Source organism: Garra rufa, chromosome 25 (assembly GCF_049309525.1).
Source record: "Garra rufa chromosome 25, GarRuf1.0, whole genome shotgun sequence".
NCBI classification, from domain to species: Eukaryota; Metazoa; Chordata; class Actinopteri; order Cypriniformes; family Cyprinidae; genus Garra; species Garra rufa.
The window spans coordinates 16,270,597-16,293,854 of NC_133385.1; the positions used below are offsets into that span (position 1 = coordinate 16,270,597).

The window sequence follows — 23,258 nt, forward strand, 5'->3', positions numbered from 1 at the left end:
TTTTTTATTTTATTATTATTTTTTTACCTGTGTTTTGTACATTGTTGTTGCTTCTTATTTTATTTTATTTATTTTTTCCTGATTTGTGCGGTTTTTATTTAATTTTATTTTGTTTTGTTTTGTCTTGTTTTGTTTTGTGCATTTTTATTTCATTTTATTTTATTTTATTTTATTTGTCCTGTGCATTGTTGTTGTTTCTTATTTTTTATTTTATTTTGTTGTTTGTTTTTTTGTCCTGTTTTGTGCGTTTTTATTTTATTTTATTTTGTCCTGTGTTTTGTGCATTGTTATTGTTTTTTGTTTCTTATCTTATTTTTTTAATAATTTTTTTCCTGTGTTTTGTGTAATATTGTTTATTTTATTTTATTTGTTTATTTTTTTTGTCCTGTTTTGTAGGTTGTTTGTTTCTTATCTTTTTTTATTTTATTATTATTTTTTTACCTGTGTTTTGTACATTGTTGTTGTTGCTTCTTATTTAATTTTATTTATTTTTTCCTGATTTGTGCAGTTTATATTTTGTTTTATTTTATTTTGTTTTGTCCTGTTTTGAGCATTTTTATTTCATTTTATTTTATTTTATTTGTCCTGTGCATTGTTGTTTCTTATTTTTTATTTTATTGTTGTTTGTTTTTGTTTTTTTTTGTCCTGTGTTTTGTGCATTGTGGTTGGTGTTGTTGTTTGTTTGTTTGTTTGTTTGTTTTTATTATTCTATTCAATTTTAGTTTATTTTATTTTTGTCCTACAGGTGTTTTCTGCATAGTAGTAGTTGTTTGTAGTTTGGTTTTGGTTTTGCATTTTTTTGTGCTGTGTGTGGTTTTTTTTTTTTTTTTGATTGGATTTTAACTTGAATGATGTTGAAAGTCCCTTCAATTCTTATATCTACATGTATACCAACTGTTTGGATAATATTTTTCTCACAAATGTTTGGCAATTGCATGATACATTGACATTACAAAACATTTGTCTAAAATGACAGGTGATGACAAAATTGTCACTTCCTGCAATTGCAGTACTGAATGGGTTTTGTCTTAGCATGCATTATGTTGTCACCTACAGGTTTGGCTGAAATTGTAGTAGACAGACATATTCGTGCTTGGACATGCGGTTATTGTCACTCCCTCTATGTCTGATAATAGAGGAGTTCTTTGTTAAGTAACAGGGTGGATTTGTTTGAAGTACTTAGTAATAGTTACACGGTTGCTAAGTAACTGTTGTATTATAAAGTAAGCACACTGTGGCAATAATAATCATTTGCTTCTGAGACAATTGGATTTTTTTTAATGATTCTAAGATCAGTGTCTGGCATTCTTACAGGCAAATACTCACAGTACTCGTCTTTTGCTGAGCAAACGCATAAGATCAGTATATAAATCCGTCAGAAGGCTTACCTTGTGCTCTCTCCACACACTCGCCTTCCTCTCTTCAATAACGCTGTGTAAGTGAAAGTCAAGTGCAGTTCGCCTCTATATGTAGCTCTGTCTATTTCAACACAAAGAGCACTACATACCTTCCACTTAAACATTACTAAAAGGGTTTTCCAGCCTGATGCCATGCAAAAACCTTTTAAAGTTCTATTAAGCCAGTTTTATGGTTGTTAGGACATTCCTATGCAGTTGCTAGGGTGGTTGTTAGGGTGTTATGGGATGTTTGCAGACCATTATTGACTATGCTGTTGCTAAGGTGTTCTGATATTGTTAGGATGTTGGTTTTAAATGGTTGGATTGGAAAAAATATGGGTGGTTGCATTAGTGTGGCTATGCTGTTGCTAATGATTTCTGATTGGTTGATGACATGTTGCTATGTTTTTGCTAGAGTGTAAAGTAGGATTGTAAAGGGGTGGAGATTTTCCAGGATTTTTTGGAAAACTTTTGGGCAATCTTTGGAATATTAGCAGAGATGTTCTACCCCTTTGCAAACCTAGGGTACAGGATGGTTGCTATACCATAGATAAGGTGTTGATTGGTTAAAATGTTGCTGTGTGGTTTTGACCACCTGTTGACACATTGCTATTTGGTTACTAGGGTGTTGCTATGGGATTGGCAAAATTATAGATGGTTGCAAGTGGTTGCTAGGGTCACTAAAGTTGCTATGCTGTTGCTGGTGATTTCTGATGCTATGTTTCCTAGAGTCTAAAATAGGGTTGCAAGGGGGTAAAAAAAATTCTGGTGAAATTAAAATAAAAAATTTCAGGATCATGAAACTTTTGGAAAATTACCAGGAATGTCCTACCCCTTTTGCAACCCTAGTGTAAATGATGGTTGCTAGGCTGTTGCTATACCATAAATAATGTGTTTGATTAGTTAACACATTGCTGTGTGTTTTCTAATGTTGTGTATGGTGTGATGCTATGGAACTGGAAAAAGTAAGGATGGTTTCAAGGGTTTTGCTAATGATTTCTGATTGGTTGATGACATGTTGCTATGTGTTTGCAAAAGTAGGGTTGCAAAGAGGTGAAAAATTTCTGTAAAATTTCCAATAACTTCCCAGGATTTTTTGGAAAACTTTGGAAACTTTTAGAAAGTTTCTGGAAATTTACTAGAAATTGTTCTACCCCTTTGCTCCCCTAGTGTAAAGGATGTTGCTAAGAGGTTGCTAGGCTTTGCTATTCCATAAGGTGTTTTGATTATCAAAATTATGGATGGTTGCATGGGTGTTGCTATGCTGTTTTCAGAAATTTAGCAGAAATGTTCTACCCTTTTGCAACCCTATTGTAAAGGGTAGTTGCCAGGCTGTTGCTATACCATAGATAAGGTGTTTTGATTAGTTAACATGTCACTGTCTTGTTTCTTGAATATTGTACTGTATATGGTTTCCAGGCCGTTGCTATGTGATTGCTAATGCTGCTGTGTGGTAGCTAGGGTCACTAAAGTTATGTATGCTTGCAGTGGCATTGATATGATGTTGCTAAGGTGTTCTGATATTGTTAGGATGTTGGTTTGACTGCCTGGTAACACACTGCTATGTGGTTGCTAGGGTGTTACTATGGGATTGGCAGAATGATGGATGGTTGCAAGGGTGTTGCCATGCTGTTGCTGATGATTTCTGATTTGTTGATGACCTGCTATGTATTTTTTTTTTTTAGAAAACTTTACCAGACATTTTCCCCCCTTTTGTAATCCTAGTGTAAAGGATGGTTGCCAGGCCATTGCTATACCATAGATAGCATGTTTTGATTGGTTAACATGTTGGTATGTGTTTGCTAGTGTGAAAAGTATGGTTGCAAAGGAACAGAAAATTTCCGGACACTTTCCAGGATTTTTGGAAAGCTTCGGAAACTTTTAGAAACCTTTGGAAAGTTTCCGGAAATTTACCAGAAATTTTCTACCCCTTTGCAACCCTACTGTGTGACATGTTGCTGTGTTTGCTAGAGTGTAAAGTAGGGTTGCAAAGGGGTGGACAATTTCTGGTTAGTAACTTTCCAGAATTTTCAGAAAGTTTCCGGAAAGTGACCGGAAATTTCAAACCCCTTGCAACCCTAGTTAGTGTAGGTGTTTTGATTAGTAAACATGTTGCTGTGTGGTTTCTTGGATATTGTATATGGTTTCAGGTTGCTAGGGTGTTCCTATGCGGTTTCTAGGGCCATTAAAGTTATAGATGCTTGCAATAGCATGGCTAAGGTGTTCTGATTGGTTGATTGTATGTGGTTACTAAAATATGTTGAGTGGTTGTTGGCATGTTGCTATGCAGTTACTAGTGTGTTTTGGAGTTGTTGCCAGAGCATTGCTGTGCTTTTTTTTTTTTGGCATGTTGCTTTGCAATTGCTAGGATGTTGTTATAAGGTTGCTAAAATTAGCTGGGGTGTTGTGGGATTGTTTATGGGATGTTGCTGCATGGTCACTGACATAATCTTTGTTGAGTCATTGTTAGCATATTGCTAGGCTGTTATGGATGGTTGCCAAGGTGTTGTTTTGCAGTTTGGCTGCTAGCATGTTGCTATGCCGTCACTAGGACTTTCAGGGTCATTATTTGGGCGTTAATTGGGTATTCTTGTCTTAGCATGCATCACAAATTAAATCAGTTTTTCCCATACATAAGGAAAAATATCATTATAACTAATATGTCTAGGGTCTGCTGTTTATATATGCCATGTCTTCACTGTAATTATCTTTATTTTTTTTGTTTTTCCAAAGGTGATGTCACAGTAGAGCTCCAGATTCCTTCAGCTCCCTCTGGTAAGAGAGCCCAATCCTTCAACTGTACCTCCACTACTTGATCCAAAATGGCTTCCACCAAAAGCGGTTACGAGGGCAAGATAGCTGGCCTATATGACCTAGACCGCACACTGGGAAAAGGCCATTTTGCCGTGGTCAAACTAGCCCGTCATGTATTCACGGGCCAACTAGTAGCAGTCAAAGTCATCGACAAGACAAAGCTTGACGACTTAGCGACTGGCCACCTGCTTCAAGAAGTCCGCTGCATGAAACTCGTCCAGCATCCCAACGTAGTGCGACTATATGAGGTCATCGATACGCAGACCAAGCTGTACCTCATCCTAGAGTTGGGTGACGGAGGTGACATGTACGATTACATCTTACGTCATGAAGGTGGGGTGGCCGAAGACACGGCAAAAGTGCACTTTGCACAGATTGTTCGAGCGATAGCCTACTGCCATCGTCTGCACGTTGTCCACAGGGATCTGAAGCCGGAGAATGTGGTGTTCTTCAGGCAGCAGGGGACGGTGAAGCTGACAGATTTCGGCTTCAGTAACCACTTTCAGCCCGGGACCATGTTGATGACCAGCTGTGGTTCGCTAGCATACTCCGCCCCAGAAATACTGCTAGGCGAAGAGTATGACGCTCCAGCAGTGGGTGAGTGACAAAACTGGCTTTTTTTGGACGTCGCACCTCCTACAGATTCTTGTATCACAGTGTTTCTTCTTCTGTCTGTTTCCAAGTGTGTTGTTTTATTCAACCAGTGACTCAGAGTGCATTTAGAATCCCTGAAAATAACATTTGAGCAAAAATTCCATTCAAAATCACCCACAAGACTGAAAAATTTATAGATTCTTATGAGTCATAGTTTTTAAGATTGATAGATTTTAAAGGGATAGTACACCCAAAAATTAAAATTACTCTATGATTTTCTCACCCTCAGAGAGTCATTGTTTTAAAAGTGCCATAGATTTAAGATTATAATGATTTTAAAGATTCATAGAATTAAAAGAGATTAAAGGAGTAGTTCACTTTCAAAACAAAAATTTACTTGTTATCCAAGATGTTCATGTCTTTTCTTTCTTCAGTCGTAAAGAAATTATGTTTTTTGAGGAAAACATTTCAGGATTTCTCTTCATATAATGGACTTCTATGGTGCCCCCAAGTTTGAACTTCCAAAAGGCAGTTTAAATGCAGCTTCAAAGGGCTCTAAATGATCCCAGCCGAGGAAGAAGGGTCTTATCTAGCGAAACGATCAGTTATTTTCTAAAAACTTTTACAATTTATATACTTTTTAATCTCTACACAGAGTACACACAGAGCTAGACAAGACGAGCATTTGAGGTTAAAAAGTATATAAATTTTTTTATTTTTTTTTTTTTAAATAACGGATCGTTTTGCTAGATAAGACTCTGCTGTGATCATTTAGAGCCATTTGAAGCTGCATTTTGGAAGTTCAAACTCAGGGGCACCATAGAAGTCCATTATATGGAGAGAAATCCTAAAATGTTTTCCTCAAAAAACATAGATTCTAAAGATTTGTCATTTTTAAAGATTCATAAATTAAATTTTCATACATTGAAAGATTTATGGATTTAAGACTCATTTAAAAAGAGTTATTTAAAAAATCCCAGATTCATAGATTGAAAAGAGATTCCAAAGATTTATAGATTTTTAAGATTTTAAGACTCTAATCCTAAAGATTCATAGATTTGAAAGAGATTCTAAAGATTCATAGATTGTAAAGTCAAAGATTTATACATTTTAAGATTTTATACTTTGAAAGATTTATGGATTTAAGACTAATTCTTTGAAAAATCTTAAACATTCATAGATTCTAAAGATTCAGAATTTCAAAGAATCATAGATTTTAAGATTCATAGATTGAAAAGAGATTCTAAAGATTCATATATTCTAAAGATTTGTATTTTTAAAAATTCATACATTTTAAGACTTCAAAGAATTTTCTTTTCTATCTGTACATGACACAAGTGTGTCATTTTGTTCAGTCAATCAGACTTCAGTTGAGGGCTAAATTCTGTCCTTTCAGACTCTTAATTTACATGCAGCGCAGTCAAACTAATCTTCCAAGCCAAGGGATTAAATCTCAGAAGCGCGCGGGCCTGCACATCAAACTCTGTGTCTGTGTCACAAGAACACCGGGATACCTCGCTCTCCTCTCCCCACGTGCCTCTTCTGGGTTTAATCGCTGCCGTTTGCAAAGCGGAAAATTTCTACTGAATGAACAGCACATCTGTGCTCTAGCAGGGGTCAGGCTAGGAGATTTGTGTCAGGTCAAACTTACACATGACCCAACTGACTGCATTCAGAATCCCAGCAGCAAACTCGCACAAGAGTCAAATTCTTATAGAATATCCAGAAAATTAAGGGTGAAATGGATTTCATACACCACTGACAAAGACCATTAAAAACCCATATCACCCGACCACAGGGATGTATAGACTGTTTTTGCTGCCCACTGTACATTTTTCTGTTGTGTCAGGCAGTGCTTTGGTCTGGGAATTTCTTGTACAGTGTGTGCTGTAATGTTGTGTCTTTTAAAATTGTTTGCAGGATGAATGTGGCTAGTCGTGAACTCACATTCCTTCTATCCATCATCCATTCTATTGTTCAGACCCAGTCACCTTATTAAGCTCCAGAGACTCAATATATGGCGAAAGCGAGGGGAGAAATGAAAAAAAAAAGCAGATTTAAAGAGAGAGAGTTAGAGAGAGAGAGAGAGAGAGAGAGAGAGACTGGGGCAAGCAGAGAGACAGACTTTAGAGGACACTTGAGCTTAACATTGACCCAGGCAGGAGGATGAAGAGTAACAGGACTGACAATGAATTGTTTTGTCTCTTTCTCATTCTTGTTATTGTCTTGTTCCAGTTCAGTAGAGCTTTCTATAGCACAGATGTGAGCTGAGCACAGACTTTGAACTATAGTATGTAACTGTTCTATTTCACTGCTCTGAGAGTAAAGATTCAAACGATTCAAAGATTCATAAATTCTAAAGATTCTAGTGTAGTTTCTAAATGTGATTCTAAATGTAGTTTCAAAGATTGAAAGATTCATAGTTTCAAAGATTCAAAACATTTTAAATTCTAATGATTCCATAAATGTAACATCCTTCAAAGTGTTAACATGGTTTGAAAGATTGTAAAGTTTAATAGTTTCAAAGATTCTAAAAAGGTAAGATTCTAATGATTCCATAAATTGAATGCCCTTCATAGATTTAACATGGATTCAGATTCTAACGATTTGTCATTTCAAAGATTCAGGTTTTAAAATTCCAAAGACTGAAAGATACATATTTCAAAGATTCATACAGTAGATTGATTAATAGATTAATGGATTAAAATGTTAGATACACAGATTTTAATCTAGAGATTCTAAAGCTTCTTTAGAATTAATTCTAACCATTCATGAAAGATTTTTGAAAGCTTTGAGATATTCACAGTTTTTAGAATTCCAAAGTTTAACAGATTCATAGTTAATTCAAAAATGTAGAGTCAACATAAATTCATAGATTCAGTGTATATATGAACATAAATTGATAGATTCAAATACTAATAGATTCGTAGATTCGTAGATTCTAGAGATTAGTTTAAAATAGTTTTAAAGATTCATAATGATTCATAGTTTCAATTATTCTAATTCTTAAGATTCTGTAGATTTAACATTCTTAATTTTCAGATTTAACATGGATTCCGAGATCCTAAAGATTCATAGTTTCAAAGATTCAGGTTTTAAAATTCCAAATATTTATACAGTAGATTGATTAATGGATTCATTCATTAAAATATTAGACACACAGATTCTAAAAGTTCTAAACATTCTCATTTAGAGAATTCAAAGCTTCATAGATTAAGAATAGATTCTAAGCATTCCTGAAAGTTTCAGATTTGAGAGTTCCAAAGTTTAACAGAATCATAGTTTCAAAAATTTAGTTTGACTGATAAATTCATAGATTTAAATATTCATGGATTCATAGATTCTAAAGATTCAACATAGATTCAAAGATTTGTAGATTCTAGAGATTTATAGCTTGAAGATTCATAGATTTAAGATCTAATCATCTAATGTTTTTAGTTGTCAGAATTGTGAGATAAATTGCAGTAACCTTTTTTTTTTTTTCTATTCAGTGGTGGAAACGGGCCTCCAACTGAATGACTATTTGCCTATTTGGTCTTAGGGAAACTTGGAATAAATAGCCCAGTTTTGGGTTTCACTGACCCTGGTCTAATGTGTCTCTTAGGGTACATCAAGTTCTTGTGTCCAAAAATAGCTGAAGTGCAACAGAATAGAACACAATGTAGGGATCTGGAGATGTGTTTTGCAAGTTTAACTATTTTTAGCTTGACACACTGTCTTATAAAAGCAAGGCTTATGACGAACAGTGAAAAAATGTCATGAAGCTGGAGACTCAGTTTATGACAGAGACAGACTTTAGAGGACACTTGAGCTTAACATTGTGACACAGACAGGAGGATGAAGACTTACAGGACTGACACTAAACCCGTCTGTCTCTCTTGCCGTCTTTCTCTCGTTTCAGTTCACTAGGGATTTCTAGAGCACAGATGTGTGCCCTTCTGCTCCTTTGCTCTGACATTATTAATATCATATTTGTATGATATTTTCTGCCAGAGTGTCATGTGACGATGGGACAGTAATTCTCACAGAGGCTGCATGTGCCAGGATTAGATCTGCGCAAAGTGGGTCAGTCTCTGCTGAGACCCAGCAAAGCGTGCAAAGGAGGCTATATTCAAACACACACACATACACACACACACACATGCTAGGATGCTAGAAGCGTGTGAACCTGAGGGCTTGTCTCACCTCTCTCCAAGCGAAATCTACCTACGGTAGAACCAGAGCAGATAAGGGCTGAGTAGTCATGCGTTATAGATGTTAAACTTACTGGGTCAGTCAGAATGAGCAGTAAACATGCATATAAACAATGGAAAAGGTTCAGTATAGCTGTAGCTTAGCAGTTGGCATTTTAGCTTGAATACGGGCTCACCTGACTCTCAATGGTTCTTGACTCCACATAATTCAGCTAATTTAGCTGGCTTCTACCAAGCTGACGGGTGCATTAACAATAAATACTGTAGAACTGGACGCTTGTGTTTTGTAGGGCTACACAATTCATCAAAATAAATCCCACCACTAAGCTATAACATAATTTGGGTTTTTAAGTCCTATAAATACAGTTGAGGTCAAAAGTTTACATCCCCCTTTCAGAATCTGCAAAATGTTAATTATTTGATCAAAATAAGAGTATTTTAAATAAGTTTACATCCCTTTGATTCTTAATACTGTGCTCTAACCTGAATGATTCACAGCCGGGGTTTTTTTAGTGATAGTTATTCATGAGTCCCTTAAACAACTGTCTGCTGTTCTTAACAGCCTTTTTGAATTTGAAGATCAGGGTAGATTGAACTTATTTTGTCTTCTGGGAAACATGTAAGTATCTTCTGAAGTGTCTGAAAGGCAGTACTAAATTAAAAAAAATATGATATTTAGGCAAAATAAGAAAAATGTACACGTCTCCATTCTGTTCAAAAGTTTTCACCCCCTGGGTTAATGCATGTTTTTTTTCTTCTGGAGCATCAATGAGTGTTTGAACCTTTTATAATAGTTGCATATGAGTCCCTCAGTTGTCCTCAGTGTGAAAAGATGGATCTCAAAACCATACAGTCATTGTTGAAAAGGTTTAAAATACACAAAAATGCTGAAAAACCAAAGAATTTGTGAGACCTGATGGATTTTTCTGAAGAACAGCAGGCAGTTTAACTGTTCGGGACAAAGAAGGGACTCATGAACATCTATCACTGAACAAATAAACACAGCTGTGGATCATTCAGGTAAGAACACAGGGGGTGTAAACTTTTATTTTCTCTTGTGGACTATATGTAAACATATTTTATGAGAAATATCTTATTCAGGTCAGTACTAAATAAACAATAACATGCATTTTGCATAATCCTTCTTATTTTGGTACAATAATTCACATTTTGCAGATACTGAAAGGAGGATGTAAACTTTTGACCTCAACTGTATATGCTCAGCATGTTTCAGAGTGAAGCTTGGCAGCTTATGATCTCTCTGTTCACAGTATATGCTGCTTCATTTGAACTTTATCTATGCATCTACTCTGAGTTTAGATCCCTTATAGTGCATTTTGGAGCCATCCATCTTCCTAAACTTGCTGAAGCAAATATGAAATGCTTATAAACCTGCTGTTGTCAACAAAAGAGAAGCTTTAAGGTCTCGCTGCGGTTTTCTGCCAAAATAAAAGCTACGGCAATACCCATCGGCTGACCCTGTGGCCCGCTGCCTAGTAGTTTAATCAGCTCCTGAAGTTTACTGGACACTGGTTGGCATCTGAAACTTCATTTGGAAAGCCTTTTTGTCTAGCAATTCTAGGTCAAGCTGATGTCATTAACCTTAGTAGCAAGAGAGAGAGAGAGCTGGGAAAGCGTAGACCGCCTCTCTGGGAAGCTGATATCTAGTGAACAGACAAGTGTCCGTTTCCACTGTATGTGGAAATATTTCTTTTATTCTTTTTGTGTGTGTGTGTGTGTGTGTGTGTGTGTGTGTGTGTGTGTGTGTGTGTGTGTGTGTGTGTGTGTGTGTGTGTGTGTGTGTGTGTGTGTGTGTGTGTGTGTGTGTGTGTGTGTGTGTGTGTGTGTGTGTGTGTGTGTGTAGCAGCTCAGTGTCATCAGGATTCAGGTTGTCGACACTGCTGATCAGAGATGTTCTGATATAGATAAGCTGGGAGAGACTGACTCAGTGACATCTCACAAACTCACACACACACACACACACACACACACACACACACACACACACACACACACACACAACACACTTAACTGATAACACACACCTTCTTCAACATGCAGTTACCTCTGCATTAAAGTCGTTTATAATGTCACAGATGATTTCTGTTTCAAATAAATGCTGTTCTTTTGAATTCAGATGGGAAAATCTATTTAGGTAAGAAACCTAAAAATATAGGACTGTTTTCACAAAAAAATTAAGCAGCACAACTGTTATCAAATAAAAAAAAACTTCTTTCAAAAGCATGAAAAGTTTTAATGAAAAAAAAAAAAAACTAAAATTTTAAAATGGTATAGTTTAATTTTTATAGATTCATAATGTCTTAATATTCAGAATTTTTGATTGATTATAAGGATTTCAAAGATCTTAAAGATTCAAAGTTTCCAAACATTTCAAAATTTTATAGATTTGTAAATAAGAAACTTTTTAAAGACTCCTAGAATTCCATATCAGAGATCATTTTCAAAAATTTTAAACATTCTAAAAATAAGATTCTAAGGCTACGTTTACACTAGTGCGTTTTCGTTTAAAATGCAAAACCTACAGTTACACCTGTCTTTTACACTACTCCGGCATTTTCGAACCTCGAAAACTGAGACTTTCTAAAACACTGCAGTCCCCGTTTTCATTTGAAAACTCCGGGGTCACTTTTTAGGGTGTTCATACTTGTAGTTCAGTTCATTTGGTTCATTTGGTCCGGACCAAAAAGGAAAATGATACATTTGGTTCTGGTCCGCTTAGCGTTCACACTGGCATTTTTGACAGTGAACCTAAAGATACTGAACCTAAAGGCATAGTAATATGTTTACAACCTGTTTGGTCGTGTTGAGTGATGTATATTTTGTGACGGAAACCACTGAACACTAGCCTGGGTTTTCCCATGCTGCCTTGCGTGCAGCGCGATTTTAATTTTATTTTCAAATTTTCACCTCAGATAGGGAACCAATCACAGAACAGGGAGGGAGCAGCTAGACGATGACGCCTTCTATGCGACTCACCGAAGCAGTTTGTTTATAATCATGGATCCAGCATGGCAGCAGATGCAAAGTTATCTTTCGATGCAGCCTTACACCGTGTCTACACCGGACGCGACAGTTGGGGATTTGCTGTGTCGTGCCGCATCCAGTGTAGACAACATAATGGGTTCTATTGTATTTTGTCGCGCCGCGCCGCTCGCGTCAGGTGTAGACACGGTGTTAGATAGTGTTCTAAGTAGTTTAGAATGCAAGTTCTACATACGTCATCTGGTATAATTGAAATAATTGGCTATGAGCTACGCACAGGCGCATTTGATAGACATTCGTAGCGCCCAATAAACGGCTCTGGGCATTCGTAAACCACGCCTCAAATACGAGAAAATGAACATGTGGTTCCCAGACCACGAATCATGATGTTGTCATCATGGCGAGGTTTGGCGTTAGCCAGGCTAACTGAACACTATAAACAAAAGGAAAAGGCGCAATACACCTAATGCCGTCTGCTGGACTAAGCATGCTCTTTGTTGCTTGTATATATGATTTTATTGTCACCATCTGCAAACTTACAAAGAGCTCATAAAAGGCACTTTACCTCCTCGTTGCTCCACGTTTGCCCTCTACTCATTTTGTTTTGGATACACCGCTTGTTCCTTCATGAAATCATGTCGCATAGCATCCATCTTGTCATTACTTCCTGTCTTTGGTTAGTTTTGAAGTATTTGGTCCATATCGCATTCATATTTCATTCGAACCGCACCAGAGTTCGCTTGGAAGTGGACCGTGACCCATCTTTTTAACGGTCTCGGTCTGCTTGTTTGGTGCGCACCAGGGTTGGAATGGCAGCGTTCACACTTACTCAAATGAACTGCACTAACAGAGCAATCGCACCAGAGTTTGTTTTAATCGAACCGAACATGACAAGTGTGAACAGGTAAACGGACCAAAATGGAGACTTTTAAAAAATATATGGTGTGGCTGCCCACATTCACTCTGCGTATCTTTGACGGCTCATGCTCATTATGAATGGTCATGTGACCTGAGTTTTCGGGTTGTGTAGTGTGGACTGAGATCGTTTTTAAAATGAAGTGAAAACGCTACTGTAGACATGGATCGTTTTCATTTCTTTTTTGAAATAAAAACGCACTAGTGTAAACAGGCCTCAAGATTCAAAAGTGTGCATTTCTACTATTATTACATCGATTTTATATAGCTATAGAGATTCTACTGTCTACTATTGGAATCCTTGAATCTTAGAGTCTGTACAAGCCCTCAAGTCTCAAGACATTCTGTTTCACACGCTGTTGTCACATTATGTAACCTCAGCACAGATCGACACACACAGCAGCTCCTTGTTAGCCGTCATTATGTGTAATGTGTTTTGTGTAAACTGTAGTCACATGGCACTCACGCACAGAGAGGTGCGCTGTACATTAAAACTGTGCTCATACTGGCTGTGTCGCTCTAAAAGACTCTTGCTGTGACTTATTTTATTTTAACTAGATGGAGCAAGATAAGAAAAGCTTAAAATGACTGATTATTTCTGCCACCTCCACACATAACATTATTTGTCAAGGCAAATGTTCTCTTACAAAGTGCATTGGTTGTGTTTGTGATAAATAATAGCTAAGATGGTTCAATTATGAAAACAGGCTGAGTACTAAAATTAGGTTTTAGTTATAAAATTAATGGATTTGTTTAAATAAGGACATCATGATTTTTATGCAGTTTAATCACGACAGCACTTTGGTGTCATTTCTATGCATGTCTGACCATATTTATATTAAGAGCATTTGAGTGTGCTTAAAGAAAAAATCCAATTTGTGTCCAATAGTGGTTAAATATCGTGGTTAAATATCTCTGTGTGTGTGTGTGTGTGTGTGTGTGTACCTGGTATTCATCACGTTGTGGGGACCAAATGTCCCCACAAGGATAGGAATACCAGTAGATTTTGACCTTGTGGGGACATTTCTCAGGTCCCCATGAGGAAACAGGCTTATAAATCATGCACAATGAGTTTTTTTTGAGGAAGTAAAAGTGTGCACAATCTCCTGTGAGGGCTAGGTTTAGGTGTAGGGTAGGTGTAGGGCCATAGAAAATACGGTTTGTACAGTATAAAAACCATTACGTCTATGGAATGTCCCCATAAAACATGTAAACCCAACGTGTGTGTGTGTGTGTGTGTGTGTGTGTGTGTGTGTGTGTGTGTGTGTGTGTGTGTGTGTGTGTGTGTGTGTGTGTGTGTGTGTGTGTGTGTGTGTGTGTGTGTGTGTGTGTGTGTGTGTGTGTGTGTGTCAGTGCGGGACACACAGTGCTCATGTCTGTCTGTCTCTCTGTGTGGAGGAACACGCAGTACAGAGAGCAGAAGAGAGGGCTTATTGTTAGAGCAGTAGAGACACTGTTTGGACAATGTTGTCTCTCTGGACTGTCCCTCACGCTGATACTTTGCTCTGATTCACACAGTAGATGCTCTTTCACACAGAATTTATCGTCTCACACGCACACACACACACACTGAAACCAGCATGTCTGATTTGAAGGTGTTGTTTAAATGACAGTTTAAGAAGTTGGCACATCAAAATGATGATGATGATGATGATGATTATTATTATTATTATTGTATTTTTAACTGTATTATTTTTGTTATTATATTTTTAACTGTATTATTATTATTATTATTATTATTAGCATAATTTGTTTTCATTTTAAAAGATTTGTTATTGTTATTATTATTATTATTATTATTATTATTATATTTTTAACTGTATTGTTTTATATTTTTAACTGTATTATTATTATTATTATTATTATTATTATTATTATTATTATTATTAGGGATGCACCGAATATTCGGCCACCGAAAGATTTTTATCACCGAGACAACACGGCCGAAACAGCATGTTGACGCAAACAGAAACCTGCACGCTGCACGTGCTTGTCTGAAGCAACACATCTACGGTGTGGACGTATTTCAGTATATCTGAGAAAGACAAACAGATAGCGATTTGCAAAACTTGTAATGCCGAAATTTCAAGAGGGGTGTGTCTGCAGTGGTGCGTGCAGCCAGTGATGAGAGCAGAGACAGACAGATGTAGCTTTCAGTGAGTGAAAAACAATGGCTTTACGTTGGTTACGTCGCAATATTTTAAAGATATGTCTTTTCTATATACTGTATTTTTATAAATATTTATGTTTTAAACCATGGAGGTGAGTCAATGGATATCACACAAGCAACGGGAAAACTGCGCAATATGTTAAAGTGAAAGTAAAAACTGTGCTTTCAGCATCTGACGTGCATTCTCTCAGAGACAATGAGAGACGATTATACTTCATATGCTGATATTAATTTAGTCCCCGAATATTTTTCTTGTGCCCTGAACATGGTGGGAAAAAAATGAAAAGAAATGTATTTTGTGTAAGGTTTGTTATTGAAATAAAGCTCTTAATTTTCATCGATGACTGCAGTGTTATTAGGGGTTAAGAAAGTCTTAATTATGATTTCAGGTGGTCTTAAATGTGGGGACTGAAAGACAAGAATTGCGATGAAACTTCAAAAGGCTATCCATTGAATAAATATGAGCGCTGCACGTTTCAAACTCATTTGCTGCGCTGCTTTGTGTACTAGCATTCTGACAGCGCCTCCTGCTGGAAGAGAAACGCGTAGAGTTGTAAATGTGAACTGATGGATCCACAAGATAATGTGTTATAAAAAATTAAACAATTAAACAATTTAAACCAAGGCAGTAAAATATATGTAAATGTTAAGTAATATAATACTTGATTGATGATAATAATTGTTTAAATTAATATAATTGATTTATTCTTTGAAACTTTAATATTAATTTCTGCAATTGCAATGCCTTGATTTTAGTAAGATTAGTACACAGTCATAGCCATAAATGCAATGGTACTAATAATTGGCGCAATTCTTTCGGTGTTTCGGTTTTCGGCCTTGGTTTCGTCTTTTTCGGTTTCAGACAAGAATTTTCATTTCGGTGCATCCCTAATTATTATTAATAAAAGGTCATTTAATGTTTTAATTTAAAAAAGTGTTAATATTATACTACTAATAATAATTTGTATTGTATTGCATAGTGTTTTACTAATAATTACAATAATAATAATAATTTTAAAAGGAGTATTATTATTATTGTTGTTATTATTATTATAGTAATTTGTTTTCATTTTAATAGATTTGTTATTATCATTTGAAATAATTATAATAATAACAATACTTTTAAAATTAAAACATTATTAACATTAAATTATTATTTGTTTTAATTTAAAAAGATTTGTTATTAACACTGAGAAAATGTAATTTAATGTTAATAATGTTTAACATTAATGTTTATAATTATTATTATTATTAATTTGTTTTTATTTTAAAAGATTTGTTATTGTCATTATTAGTCATTATTATTATTAGTAGTAGTAATAATAATCATAATACTCATGTTTAAATGAAAACATTATTAACATTAAATTTATTATTATTTATTATTATTATTATTACTATTAATAGGTTGTTTAATGTTTTCATTTTAAAAGGAGTGTTGTTGCTATTGTTATTATTATTATTATTATTATTATTAATACTATTATTTTTATTGTAATTTGTTTTGATTTTAAAAGATTTGTCATTAGTAATAATGACAATAGGTCATTTAATGTTAATGTTTTAATTAAAAATAATATTTTAATAATATATATATTATTTATTATGTGAATTGTTTTATTTATTTTATTTTGAAAGGAGTGTTATTTAGTTTCATTAGTAATAATGATGATGTTGATGATGATATGATGATAATGATGATGATGAAGAAATCAACGTGGGTCATGGGTGATCCAAGGCAGGGTTATTATCATTAATTAAAATTAAACCATATTTTAAAAAATAAAGATAATAAAATGGTCCTTAATAAATAAATAAATAAAAAGTTACCTGAAATAAACTTTTTAAATTTGTATTTTCTATTTTAGATTGGAGCACTAAAATAACTCGGACTAAATAAACTCTAATGATTGCATACATCCTCTGGCCATTCTCTGAATTTCTATATTTGCCAAAATGAAACTCCAAGAATACCGCAGCCGTATTTAACTCCCAGTCAGGTCAGCGCATTAGACCAAAACTATATATGAGCACTTTCTCAGTGCTCTTTCCTTTTGCAATCGAAGGTTAAATTAAATGTTATGAAATATAATAAGTGATCTTACCATCATCTCACTTTAAAAAGAGAAAGACCTAGACTTTTTTTTCCACACGCTCTATTTGTATCACACGAGTGCAAAAAGTTAAAGAGGAAGTTGTTTTCTTGGAAGGCCACCATGGAAAAGTACGCCACTTAAGCAAACGTCTCTGTGGGACTTACACGCACCCTCTCGTACTTTTCTCTCTTTTTCGTGTCCTGTTCACTGTGTTCTTGGTTCATGATGTTCCATAAGACTTCCTGGGATCCGTGGTTGACACACAGAGTTGGATGGGGAAACAATTTCATGGACATTTAGGTCAGAGAAGCAATGCCCCATAGGCATAGCGATTGGCGATGTAATGATTGGTTAAGAGAATTGGTTAATTATTGTCTGAGGACATACATTGACTCTGCTGGAGAGGTTAAGGCTGGTTTTATTTGCGTTTTAGTTTGTGTGTTGGTTGGTTATGATAGTGTGAGCATGTGTCACATGAGGACTTCTGTGTTGGATAAAAACCCTTGACATGTTTCTTCCTTTCTGTCTGTACAAATCCAATTACACTTCCCTCTAGGCGTGTAAATATTTACTCTGACAACAATTTGATTCGGTTTGATTTGCATCTTGAAAACATAGTGATTATATATATATTTTTTGTTTTGTTTTGTTTAGTGATAGTTGTTCATGAGTCCCTTGTTTGTCCTGAACAGTTAAACTGCCTGCTGTTTTTCAGAAAAATCCTTCAGGTCCCACAAATTCTTGGGTTTTTCATTTTTGTGTATTTGAACTCTGTCCGACAATGACTGTATACTTTTAAGATCCATCTTTTCACACTGAGGACAACTAAGAGGCTAATATGCAACTATTACAAAAGGTTCAAATGCTTACTGATGCTCTAAAAGGAAAAATAATGCATGTGGGTGAAAACTTTTGAACAGAATGAAGATGTGTACATTTTTCTTATTTTGCCTAAATATCATTTTTTTTTTTTTTTCATTTAATACTGCCCTTCAGAAGCTACAGAAGATACTTACATGTTTCCCAGAAGACAAAATAAGTTCAATTTACCCTGATCTTCAAATTTCAAAAGTTTTCACCCCTTAATGCATCCTGTTTGCTTCTGGAGCATCAGTAAGTGTTTGAACCTTCTGTAATAGTTACATATGTGACCCTGGACCACAAAACCAGTCTTAAGTCGCTGGGGTATATTTGTAGCAATAGCCAAAAATACATTGTTTGGGTCAAAATTATTGATTTTTCTTTTATGTCAAAAATCATTAGGAAATTAAGTAAAGATCATGTTCCATGAAGATTTTTTGTAAAATTCCTACTGTAAACCTATCAAAATGTAATTTTTGATTAGTAATATGCATTGCTAAGAACTTAATTTGGACAACTTTAAAGGTGATTTTCTCAGTATTTTGATTTTTTGCACCCTTAGATTTCAGATTTTCAAATAGATGTATCTCGGCTAAATATTGCCCTATCCTAACAAACCATACATCAATAGAAAGCTTATTTATTGAGCTTTCATATGATGTATATATCTCAGTTTTGTAAAATTTGACCTTATGACTGGTTTTGTGGTCCAGGGTCACATATGAGTCCCTCAGTTTGAAATACACAAAAATGCTGAAAAACCAAAGATTTTGTGGGACCTGAAGGATTTTTCTGAAGTACAGCCAGCAGTTTAACTGTTCAGGACAAACAAGTGACTCATGAACAACTATCACTAAACAAAAAGGTAACAGTATTAAGAATGTATGAAAACTTTTGAACAGGGTCTTTTTTTATAAATTCAACTATTTTCTCTTGTGGACTAACAAATAAATAATTCGAATAAATAAGAAGTATTTTACATAAAATCTGTTTTTTGTGTCTTTCAGATATCTGGTCACTGGGTGTGATCCTGTATATGCTAGTGTGTGGACATCCACCCTTTCAAGAGGCCAATGACAGCGAAACCCTCATCATGATCATGGACTGTCGCTACACTGTGCCAAACCACGTCTCTCCAGAATGCAAAGAGTACGTATTTCATCTGAGCTTCGATTTTCCTTAGACGCACACAGAGTTAATAAACAGATTTTAATTTAATTTTATTTAATTTTATTTGTTATTTTCTTCTTTAAAGCATAAAACCACATTAGGTTTATGCATAAAACAAGAAAAAACATTTTGAAAATTAATTTAATTGAAGATGCATTCTTGGGAAACAAGTTACCGCAATGTTATCTTAAATTAAGCTCGTTTTAACATTCTCCCTGGAAAACACGACAGGAATAGTTGTTTTTGCGTTGTGTTGAAATCTAAATGGCCCTCTCTTCAGCATGATGGTAGTTTGCCATTATGTAACAAGTTTTATTAAATCTGCTGAGTGGTTTCTTCAGGGTCAGCAGATGTCATGTATCAATAGTCTTTTTCTTTCTTTGCTGGTGCTGTTGAGTTCACTATTTCTGGAAAGCCAATATTACCGAGGACATGACCCTGGTAAAATCCTTGCCACAAAGACCTTCCATGCTGATCTGATGCATGCCCACAAAAACATGCTTTAGTAAATAGACGAGTTTTTAAGATGTGCTTGACAGCCGTGTGCCATTGGAACACATTGTGTAACTCTCAGAGCCTCTCAAACACCACTCCCTCGCACTCTAGTTTTTACTGCTTTCATGCCAAACTTCATACCTATGTGTAGACGGGAGCCCATCTGAACATACTGTACTTTATCTGTTTACACACGCTTGTACCAGCCAGTTATATGTTGTGGCTCTCTAGATGAAGCCAATCAGGCTTCTGTTTGGATGAGCAAAGTTCTTGGAGGTTGATTTAAGAGCAAGTTATGACAGACACAGAATTTCCATCCTTGGGCCAGGTGACAGATACTGAAAGTAACAAGTCAAGACAACTCCCTCATTTTTTTTTTTTCATAAGGGCTTTAACTAGATTTTCCAGCTTGGTTAGGTGTGCTTGACTTCTTACCTAAGCTTTAGTAGATTATTTGAATCATAATTTTGTAATGCTTTTAAAAAGGGTTGGGTATGATTTAGAATTTAGATTTGAATTGACATTGTCACACAGATGCATAATTACATGATTAGTTTTTGACTAATTATGACCATTAATTCCCTCATATAGAATACATTTGATTCTGCATCCTATTAGATACTTTATTTATAATATACAAAACATTCTTGAAGGGTTAGTTCACCTCCAAATTAAAAATCTGTCATTAATTACTTACCCTTGTGTCTTTTCAAAATTGTAAGAACTTCGTTCATCTTCGGAAAACTGATTAAGGTATTAATTTGATATAGATATAAACATTGTTAAAATAGTCGTGGTACTGTCGTAATTGTGTGCCGAAGACAGACACGGATTGTTGAATAAAGTCATCATTTAAAAAAAAAAAAAAGTATTCTCATAGCTTCATAAAATTTCGCTCAAACCATTGATGTCACATAGACTATTTTAACAACGTCCTTCCTAACTTTCTGGGCCTTGAACGTGTCAGTTGCAGGGTCATAAAGCTCTCAGATTTTATTAAAAAATATCTTAATTTGTGCTCTGAAGATAAATGAAGGTCTTACAGGTTTGGAATGACATGAGGGTGAGTAATTAATGACAGAATTTTCTTTTTTTTTTTAGGTGAACTGTCCCTTTAATTAATTTCTTAACAGCGCACAAGCCTGCTTTTAAGTGTGCTCACCGCAGCTCAAGAGCGACCAGATTTTTACACAAGGCTGCCTTTTGTCAGAGTGAAGTTATTTTTAAGTGGGTTTATTCCAGGCTATTTGAAGTCAGAACATCCCCAAAGCAACAGCTCTCAGGCTTGAGTTTAGGTCTGAATCAGTCAATTGTGCAAGAGTGTGTGTACGAGTGTGTGTTAGACATCTGGGCTTGGCTGCTCAGCCAAACATAGTGACTGGGTCACATGATCTCCACCACAATCAAAAGCTTCCTTTAACAGGGAAGGGTTTTCTTAGAGGAGAACACTTGTGTCTTCAGGCAGACTTTCATCTTGCTGTTCATCTGTAGTTTGCTTTTTTCCCGCCCTTTTTCCTCACGGCTATTTAAGGTCTTGAGGTTAAACACACCAAGAGACTCTGCTGATGTTCAAGGGCAATGGAGCATGTGGGATTATAAACACAAACACTGAGAGACCTAAAAAACACACTTGGAAAGGGAAAACAGCTCCCCCTGCTGGTCATCTGTGTGAAATGCATGTTTCAGAAATGTGTGCCAGATCCGCAGTGAAATAAAACACTCAAATGCCTTGAATAAACAAGCTGGGTGCAGTGCATTCACACATACACACACAATCTTGGATCGCAAGAGTTCCAACCAATTCCGTATTCTTTCCGTTCGCCTCACTGAAGCACCAATTCTCTGCAGGTGCTCATGAATATTAATCAGCATAAAGATAAGCACTTCCTTTTCATTCCGTCTCCTCTGACAGCAAGATGCGCCTGTGCAATCATTGCCTGTCAGCTAGGCAGAGAATATTTATTAAGATTGCTAGAAAAGGAAAGTATGAAAATTGCAAGTAGAGTGAGACCAAATGAAGTGAGATGGAGGCAAGAGTGATGAAGGGTGACAAAATCAAGCCTGTTTGAGAAGATGGGATTTTTTCCCCACCCGACTGAAGGTCATGTCTGATGTTCTCGTTCTGCTCTGGTAAAAAAGGAATAACAATCTCTGATCATTCTCTCCCTCCTATTTTCCTTTTTTCCTATCAGTTTGATTTCACGTATGCTGCAGAGGGATCCTGCTAAACGGGCGTCTCTCACAGAGATTGAGGACCACCCATGGTTGCAGGGTGTTGACCCTTCACCTGCTGGGAACACAGCCGCCCCGCTTACCTCCCACCGCAGTTTGTTACCCGAGGAGCATGAGTTCATACTGCAGGCCATGACCAGTGGCAGCATTGCTGACCGAGATGCCATCCAGGAGTGGGTATCTCTTTATTCTTTTTGGATATTTTGTTTTGGTCTCAGAATAGCCTGGCCTCTTCAGAGTTGCATTATGTAAGTTGTTAATGCAAATGCATGTTTTGTGATAGAGCACTGGAGGCTGACCGATACAACCACATCACAGCCACATACTACTTGCTGGGAGAACGACTCCTTCGAGAAAAGCAAGAGCAGTCAAGCCTCTCTCCTGAACAAAGACATGCACAGTAAGTCCCAGTATTCTTAAACATACTATAGATCAGGCATTAGCAAACTCGGTCCTGGAGAGCCAGTGTCCCTGCAGAGTTTAGCTCCAACCCTGATCAAATACACCTGAACAAGCTATTCAACTCACAGACTGGTGAGTTTTATAGGGTTGGACCTTAACTCTGCAGGGACACCAGCCCTCCAGGACCGAGTTTGCCTATGCCTGGTATGGATCATTTTGGATCTGAATGTAGTTTATCCTCTTAGGCAGGGGTGTCCAAACTCAGTCCTGGAAGGCCACTGTCCTGCAGAATTTAACTCCAGCCCTAATTAAACACACCTGAAAAAGCTGATCAAGGTCTTACTAGGCATGTTAGAAACTTCAAGGCATGTGTGTTGAGGCAAGTTGGAGCCAAACTCTGCAAGACACCAGCCCTCTAGGACCGAGTTTGGACACCCCTGCTCGTAGGTAAGGGGTCTCCAGTCTCGGTTCCAGAGGGCCGGTGTCCTGCAGAGTTTAGCTCCAACCCTAATTAAACACATCTAAAACAGCTAATCAAGCTTTTACTTGGCATACTAGAAACTTCCAGGCATGTGTGTTGAGGCAAGTTGGAGCTAAACTCTACAGGACACCAGCCCTCCAGGACCGAGTTTGGACCCCCCCTGCTCTTAGGTAAGGGGTCTCCAAACTCTGTCCCAGAGGGCCAATGTCCTGCATGGTTTAGCTCTAACCCTAATTAAAAAAAACCTGAGACGGCTAATCATGGTCTTACTTAGCGTACACTTTCAGGTGTGTTGAGTCAAGTTAGAGCTGAACTCTGCAGAACAGTGGCTCTCTTGGACCGAACTTGCCTACCCCTGTCTTAGGTCATAGAGATAATCTTACCACAAAACCCTTGGTACATTAAGGTTCCTGATATGTTGTACTGAGAACTGTT

At 36.3% G+C, this 23,258-nt stretch overlaps 1 protein-coding gene across 1 annotated transcript in view; it reads left to right on the plus strand.

The window, feature by feature from the left end:
• Positions 1 to 23,258, plus strand: part of snrkb (SNF related kinase b) — a 33,759-nt gene that overhangs the window by 7,294 nt on the left and 3,207 nt on the right. The window contains exons 2-5 of the mRNA XM_073832078.1: positions 4,131 to 4,808; positions 19,051 to 19,192; positions 21,901 to 22,113; positions 22,224 to 22,340. Coding sequence (XP_073688179.1) covers positions 4,220 to 4,808; positions 19,051 to 19,192; positions 21,901 to 22,113; positions 22,224 to 22,340 — 1,061 coding nt within the window. The 5' untranslated portion in view covers positions 4,131 to 4,219. The remainder of the gene's footprint in view (positions 1 to 4,130; positions 4,809 to 19,050; positions 19,193 to 21,900; positions 22,114 to 22,223; positions 22,341 to 23,258) is intronic.